The 7933-nt window shown below is 43.7% G+C and overlaps 2 protein-coding genes across 2 annotated transcripts in view; one reads left to right on the top strand and one right to left on the bottom strand.

Moving 5' to 3' along the window:
- Positions 1-3990, top strand: part of lcmt2 (leucine carboxyl methyltransferase 2) — a 7489-nt gene extending 3499 nt beyond the window's left edge. The window contains exons 4-13 of the mRNA XM_005746318.1: positions 5-74; positions 227-416; positions 590-697; positions 1445-1532; positions 1625-1852; positions 1938-2174; positions 2397-2494; positions 2710-2897; positions 2987-3122; positions 3313-3990. Coding sequence (XP_005746375.1) covers positions 5-74; positions 227-416; positions 590-697; positions 1445-1532; positions 1625-1852; positions 1938-2174; positions 2397-2494; positions 2710-2897; positions 2987-3122; positions 3313-3477 — 1508 coding nt within the window. The 3' untranslated portion in view covers positions 3478-3990. The remainder of the gene's footprint in view (positions 1-4; positions 75-226; positions 417-589; positions 698-1444; positions 1533-1624; positions 1853-1937; positions 2175-2396; positions 2495-2709; positions 2898-2986; positions 3123-3312) is intronic.
- A 964-nt stretch (positions 3991-4954) lies between these two features.
- Positions 4955-6720, bottom strand: crygs2 (crystallin, gamma S2). Its single transcript, XM_005746296.1, has 3 exons — positions 6712-6720; positions 6213-6455; positions 4955-5227 (listed from the first exon to the last, which is right to left on the bottom strand). The coding sequence occupies exons 1-3, from the start codon at positions 6718-6720 to the stop codon at positions 4955-4957; spliced, it is 525 nt and encodes a 174-aa protein (XP_005746353.1).
- Between the last annotated feature and the right edge of the window lie 1213 nt (positions 6721-7933).

Genomic DNA, 7933 nt, shown 5'->3' with positions numbered 1-7933 from the left:
GTAGCTGGGCTGGACTGGGCTGCCCCTACCCTGATTCTTTCTGAAGTGGTGCTCACCTACATGGAAACAAAATGGTGCAGTAATGTATAAAATGTGAACTAGAGATGAATTTGCATACACTTGGGCGTGTAATGCTAGTTAGATGATGGCAATATGTAGCAAAAACTGAGAATTTATGATCAAAGCAAACCACATTTAAAGCCGTTGGATGTTGTGTGTCTTTCAGGTCTGATGCCATCATTGGTTGGGCAGCAAAGCTCCTGCCACAGTCTCTCTTTGTTATGTATGAGCAGATCCATCCGCACGATCCCTTTGGTCAGATCATGCAGGAGCATTTCCAGAAACTCAATTCAACTCTGCATGCACTTCGACAATACCCAGACACCGCCGCACAAAGGCACCGCTTCCTGGACAAGGTCAGTACACAACCTATACACAAGACACTTCCTGTATCTTTTCACTTCTTTGAACAAGCACAATACCTCAGACCCAGGTACCAATTGAAAAAAAAAAAAAACACAGTCAAGGCATATTCAAAACGTCCCTGTTCCTCCTGTGAAGGTTAAATATATGGCGTCTTTGTCTCCAGGGCTGGGAGGAGTGCGTGTGCCTGGATATGAATAATTTCCTCTTCGGGCTGGTCCCTGAGGAGGAGAGATGCAGATTGGAGAGCCTGGAGCCTTTTGATGAATATGAGGTCAGCTGGGTCTCAGCGTTGCATCTTCTATAAAAGTGTGCACTACTGATCAGAAGAGCTCACTTGATTTGGTTTTGACGACACATTTTGTCATTTATCACTAAACCGCTGCTGAAAGTTTATTTATTGTTGTGACCTTTAGAAAACCTCTTTTCCAATTAATGTTAGTACAGCTGAAAACCACAGTGCTTATTCAAGAAGCGATCTGTGTTTGTAGTTGAGTGTCAGCCTCTGTGGGGAGGAGTGCACACAATGAAGATGTTAGGATTATTTGACTCTACAGTTTCCAACTATGAGGGGAGAGTGTGTCCAGTCTGGCCCACTCTCTGTGGTTTTTGGGAACCCTTATGGACGGCATGCTGGAGCAATGGTTCATTCTTTCACCTCACCATAAAATGCTCTAGTTTTGAACCCGGGCACTTTCACACTGGCTTCACTCTGCAGTCCTGAAAGCTACACCCATCTTTTATTTTGTCTCTCACGTACCACTTACTTTTTACCTTCATCATTTGTAATATAAGTATCTTTGAACCTGCTATTAAACAAAGAGTAAAACAGTCAACACAGTAGCTAACATCAGAATCATTCAATGATTGTAGAAGAAGAGCTTTATGGAAAAGTTACAAATGAACTTTATAAAATTTGGTGTTAGTTCAAATAAAGAAGATATAAAACCTCATTTTATTTTTTGGCACAACACCGGAACAACTACATTCTACCACTGACTCCTCACCTGTCTGCTCTCAGGAGTGGCACCAAAAATGTTCCCATTACTTCATCCTTACTGCATCTCGAGGCTCTTTGATGGCACAGGCTTTACTCCCTCGAGCTCCAGGTAGCTTTCACTTTCCACTCCTCGACTTGACACTAACAAGCATTTGAAATGGGACGTTCTGTATGCATGTTGAAGTTGTGTTGTTGCTTTAGAATCTCCTGTGCCATCTGTTGGCCCTTCTTGGAGCACAACAGCCCTGAGTGTTCGGACCACACCGGTATGCGTGGAGGGGCTGGGGATGGCTTCTGCGTCAGTGAGGCCAGGGTGGGTCCTGCTAACAGGAGGCTCCAGCAGAGGAGGCAGAAGAGCAGCGATCAGACTCCTGCTCAGAGAACAGGAAGGCTGGAGGTCCGTCAGTGTGGAGCCATCAGCAGATGTTGGTGAGGGTTTTTTTTTCTTTGGGGTGAGGGGCAGCCGGTCTTGATTTAGCCAGGAAAAGTTAGTAATTTTCCCTTCTTATCCCAGGTGTGCGACTTTACCACACAGTTACCCCTATACCTGGAGTGGGTGCTGTGGTATTTGGAGGTCGCTCCTCTCCACTCAACCCGGTCAGAAGCCTTTTCAAAATGACCTTTAGCCTCTGTGGTGCTCTGGAGTCAGGGGGCCAAGATGCACCGAAGCTTTGTATGGAGGAGATGATGTGTACAGGCAGTCCACCACCGCCAAGATGGAGGCACTCTGCTACCCTAACCAGACACAGAGGTGAGGGAAAACAGGAAGTCTTGTAGGATCCTTTTGCCTCACACTCTTTCTTTTTTTTTTCCTCTTCCTGTTTGTAGCTTTTTCTTTCTTTTTCTCTTTTTCATTCCATTTGTTCTTTTGCTTTATGCTTTACTCACATCTTTGCTTCGCCTTCTCTCTGCCAGTCTTTTATCCCATCCCTGCTTTTTCGTTACACACTGACTCCCTGTCACATCTCTGCAGGCAGAGAGTTTGTGTTTGTGTTTGGTGGAAAGAACCAATCAGGGGCCGTTTTGGGTGACGGATACTTCCTGAGTGTCGACCAGCAGCACTGGACTGAGGTTTGCTTGTTGTTACAATTTTAAACCCAGATTCTTAATGTTGCACGCACAAGTTTATTATCACATCACACAGGGCCCGTATGCATATAAACCTCCATATTAGATATGTAAGGTATATTTTGAAGGAGTCATTTAGTAGATTTCAAGAATACAAGTATGGAGCAAGAACATAACGTGCACATGACTCATACATGACCACTGGGTGTCATTTACAGATCCCAGTAGAGGGCGTAGCACCAGAGGCTCGTCACTCTCACTCTGCATGCTCATATAAAGGTGGTGGTGTGGTGTTTGGAGGGCTGAGCAGAGCAGGAGTGCCCCTGGATGACACGGTAATACTGACACAAACTGAAAGAGGCTTCTGCTGGGAGAGAATAGATGTACAGCCCCCTCCTGTACCCAGGTCTGTTGTGCCTCAGACACCATAACCAAACTCCAAGTTTCTGCTAAAGAAACTCTTTGATGAGATTTCCATTGTGTGCTTCGTTTTAGATACTCTCACTGTGCCCATGTGAGTGGTGAGAAGCTGGTTGTGGTAGGTGGAGTCTGGCTGCATTCAGACGGCGTGCCAGGCGTTGTTGTGATCAACATCACCACGTGCAGCAGTATGGAGTACAGTCTGGACACGGTTAGTGATCATTTATTGCACTTATAGTTATTCTAAAGGAAATCTAGCACCAACCAATGTTCTTCATCGACCTCAGGCCTTAAAGCCTCCAGGTTTGTTGCTTAAAAACTAGCACTGTTCCACTTCTGTGAGGAAAAGCAGAACTGAATTATCCGATGTTAATTACTAATGTATGTCCTGTCATGTGTAGACCTCAGTGCCCTGGCCTCTGATGCTCCACTCATTTTGCTCTGAGATGACGGACTCAGAAGATCCAGAGCTGCTCTTGATAGGTGGAGGAGGAAACTGTTTCTCTTTTGGGACTCACTGGAACCCTCAGCCTGTCACTGTGGACCTCAAACTCATGCTGGGCTGAATCAGCCTTGAGTATTTCCAAAATAAAGTACCAAAAGGTGGACTTATGTCAAGTCTGTTGAAGGGTCCAGACAAGTGCCTGCTTCTTATTGTAATTTTCATAATTATATAAGAAAACCTCTCATATTGACTGAGCAGCAACCTCCAGGGTGCCGAAGCAGAAGTGCCCGAAACTGTAGTTCCTCTAGTGGCCACTCGAGGCAGAGACTCCCATATTATAATGTTCAACTTTACAGCAGAAATAAACATTTCTACAACCTGTTCCGGAGATATGTTTTGTCTTTATAACTTATTTCTTCCTTTAACTATACAGACCCCTTATATAATTTAAGGGGTTTCAAGGCTGTGGCTGTGACTGACTTGCCCGTAGCTGCTAGCTGTCAACAAGGTGTCAGCCCAACTAATTCCAGTCTTTGCCTTGAGAAGCCTTTTCAGTGCACTTATACTTGAAAGTGGACTTATGTCAAGTCTTTATCCTGTCTTCCTTCTCTCACCCCAACCGGTCACAGCAGATGGCCCCGCCCCTCCCTGAGCCTGGTTCTGCCGGAGGTTTCTTCCTGTTAAAAGGGAGTTTTTGGTTCCCACTGTCGCCAAAGTGCTTTCTCATTGGGGGTCATATGATTGTTGGGTTTTTCTCTGTATCTATTATTGTACAATCTACTGTGCAATATAAAGTGCTTTGAGGCGACTGTTGTTGTGATTTGGCGCTGTATAAATAAAATTGAATTGAAATATAATACGACTTTAACAGCCTGCTAGAAGTTTATTTTTTATATATTGCTGAAATTAGCAAGTTTCAACAGTTTGATAGATTGGTATGAAGTGATGATCTCCTACTGGGCAGACTCGAGGCTACACTAGCTCTATACTCCGCCTAATGGTACAAACCTCTGTGACACAGAATTCCAGCCGAAATTTGAATTTGAAAACTTGAATGGACGGGTGGGTTTTTAAACTATAACTTTCACCACCAGGTGGCAGCATTTCATCAGTGGATGCTTGAAATGTTTTTAGATGTTTCCTGTTTTGTTTTTTTTTGTTTGTTTGTTTGTTTGTTTTTTGTCTATCATTTTAAATAAATTGTGTTGTTAAATAACGGTTGGAGAGATTTGCCGTGACAGCGTGTCCCACCTGTCGCAGGGCGAGAGGCAGGGTATACTTGGACAGGCCACCAGTCTGTCAGAGGGTTAACTCACAGAGACACAGAAAGCTGAGACTCAAACCCAAGACCTTCTTGCTGTGAGGTAACCGTGTTAACCACCGTTGTGCAGTTAGGAGGGAATAAACTTTAGTTATGTGCTAAAATGGTTCAAAACATGCATGGAAATAATCCACAGAAAGATTATTGTGCTTACTTGGCAGGTTTTATTTTTGAGACCTTAGTTCAAAATCGCAAACATAGTTGATGAAGGTTATAATTAAATTTTTAACTCATAATGCCCAGACAGTCTTCTTGATATTTTTGGATGGAGTTTAAATTATTCAGTGAAGCGCCTAAAAGACTGGACAGCAGGACTGGCAGCACCCCAATCCCCAGGCTTGCGGTATTCTCCCTTCTCCAAGAAGTACTGACGTCCACGGTAGTTGGAGTGCTCGTAGAAAACCCACCAACCATCGTAGACCTTACAGGAGTTGACCTCCCTCCAGCGGAACTTTTCCAGAAGTGAGGGGCAGTCCTCTGTGGCCTCCAGGGCCTGGCCGCCAAAGTCTGCCTTCTCATAAAGCTGCATCTTGTACTGGGTCCCACTGGTCTGGAAAGTGAGGGAGGGAGAAAGGAGGTGAAGATGGAGGTTAGTGCAGGGAAAAGAAAGGGAAAGGGAGGATACAATGAGATTAGAATTAGAATCTAATTGGAAAATTCGTACACTACATGTACACCTAGTTTGAAGTTTGTCAGATACAGTGTGGCAGTTTAGAGAAAAGCTAATCCAAATTATTGATTATTTTTAAAATTGTAGTTCATTAGTTTCATTTGTCTTTGCTTGTGTTTAATGATGCTGTCACCTCTCAGCCGGTCACAGCACATGGCTGTCTCTCCCTAAGCCTGAGGTCTCTTTCTATTGGAAGCACGTTTCTTTTCCCCACAGTCGCCACGTGCTGCTCATAGTGGGATCATCTGACTCTTGGGGTTCACTTTAATATAAAGTTAGTTTATTGTCTTGCTAGCTGCAAGTAAAATAACAAACAAGTATCTGAGTGTATAATTTGCCTCTCGATGATCATGGTAAACTAGTCTGTTGAAGGACTGTATACTCGGTATATTTGCCATAATCAGTGAGATATCTTACATTAATCAATCCTTCATTGTTTGCAGTGTGTTTGCTCACTGTTTTGTGCCTTTATAAATAGAACCAAACTGTACACACGCATCTACTAACTGCATTGATTTAAAGAGGCTGCAGGCTGTGGGTCAGCTGGACCAAAGCCTGCTCATACAAAGAGACTGATGTCACGCTGGTCTCCATCGACACAGCACTGCGGTAGCATGAACATGACTGGATGTCATCTCTCACATAGTAAATGCTTTTTTGGGATGCCCTGAGCCCGCTGTGCCTTCAGTCTTTTAAGATATTCAAAAATTAGACTCCACACCTGCGGAGAACATTGTGAAGACTTCAGCTCTTTGTCATTGAGCGTGCAGTCTGTGCTCACAGTGCACAGTCAATAACAAATGACAGACAGGCTAAAAAAATGTGCACCTGCAGCAGAGCAGCATGCAGGCAACGCCTGACTTACAAAGTGGATCATCTTGCAGGAACTGAGGTGGTCGTTCAGTCCCATCCAGCGCTGATACTCTGGGTACTCCCCCCTGCTCAAGACATACTGGTAGCCCATGTAGTTTGGTCTCTCGTACACCACCCAGGCTCCACTCTCCACCCGGATGGAGTTGCAGCGGCTCAGGTAGGTGTGAAAATCTGAGCAGTCACTGTCGCACTCATAGCGACGGCCCTGGAAGTTCTTGTCCTCGTAGAAGACGATCTGAGGGGGGAACGCATAACAGTCTCAGTGCTCGTCCACCTTTCACATTTGCTCTGTTAGGCAGTCTAAAGCCTGGTCCCTGTCTGAAAGCTCAGACATTTTAAAGCAAAGCCACTGTTAACAGCTGCTCAAACAAGCAGTGAGGCTTTAATTTACAACAGAGTATAAGGAAACAACATCTGCAGCAAACCTCTGTACTCTCCCACATGCACTTTTGAACCCGCACATTAAAACGAAACTCTTTGCATTGACTCACCCTGCCCATCTTGGATATATTGTGTGGGATAGCCTTGGTGATGATGAGTGATGTTGATGCTTCCCCCTGAGGTCTTGATGTTGCACTGGCCTTTGAGCAAGTGCCTTTTATATGCCCGCTTTCCCACATTTATAAACAGCAACAGTGGAGGCAAAAGGGGAACAATCGCTTTGTCATGAAAATGAGATCCAAAAATTGAGTCAGTGATTCTAGTGCTATTCAGTTTTTCCAGAAAAGCGAGGAAGGATTACGGCATAATGGCCAGGCGTGGGTAAGCGTCCATTGACCCCACTACTCTACTGGCTGGGTCCAGTGCCCACCGTTACACATGCCAGCTCCACCAGCTTGCTCCCACCTGGCAAGGACCTGCCAACTCATGACTTATTTCTTTTTTGGATGGATCCACATGAAGCAGTGGTGAAAGTATTCACATCTAATAAGTAAAAATGGGAAACACAAACGGAGTGACCTCACTTCAAAATTTCAGTCTGAAAGTGCTGAAATAACAAAAATAAGGAGAAAAAGTGAGTGGTGTTGTAGATGTGAGTATGAAACAAGTACTTAATGTACAATGTAGCGCTGGTTATAATATGCATGTGACTTTTAATGAAATGTTTACAATTATATACTTTTGCTCTTGATGCTACTTATTTTCTTTAACATTACTCATAATATGTGATTTACTTTTGCAGTATTGTGTTTCTTATGCATCCTATTTTCCAGGATTTTTTAATCAATCCAATAATTTGGACTAAAGTGGATTTGTAAACAATTTAAAAGGTTGGGGTGCCGCATAAATATGAACCCATATTTTATTCATAATAGAACAGAGAAAACATAACAAATGTTTAAACTGATCTCATTTGGAGTTTGATAGATGAGGGCAATGAAAGGCTTTAAAAGTAAGCACTACTAAAAGGAAACAGCTGGAGAAACATTTTACAGCTAATTTGGCTAATTGGCAACAGAAATAAAAAGAGCATGTTAGAGAAGCAGAGGTTCTCTGAAGTAAACACAAACAATTTCAGAATCATGCTCCTCGGTCTAAAATTGTAAGGACTTTGGAAAAACTGGCATGAGCTCAGGAACACTTGCAGAAATCACTGTCTGTGAACACAGTTCACTGCGCCAAATACAGGTCAAAGAAGCCATACGTGAAAAAATGATCCTGAAACAACACCATCGTCTCTGGGCCAAAGCTCCTTTCAAACGGACCGAGGCA

Source organism: Pundamilia nyererei, unplaced genomic scaffold (genome assembly GCF_000239375.1).
Source record: "Pundamilia nyererei isolate P.nyererei 1_Seehausen unplaced genomic scaffold, PunNye1.0 scaffold00176, whole genome shotgun sequence".
Lineage (NCBI taxonomy): Eukaryota > Metazoa > Chordata > Actinopteri > Cichliformes > Cichlidae > Pundamilia > Pundamilia nyererei.
This window is presented reverse-complemented; position numbering and strand designations above follow the sequence as displayed.

Coding starts and splice junctions, on each gene's coding strand:
- crygs2 (XM_005746296.1), bottom strand. Junction 5,228..6,212: donor CCTGCAAGATGATCCACTTT/GTAAGTCAGGCG, acceptor CTCACTTTCCAG/ACCAGTGGGACCCAGTACAA.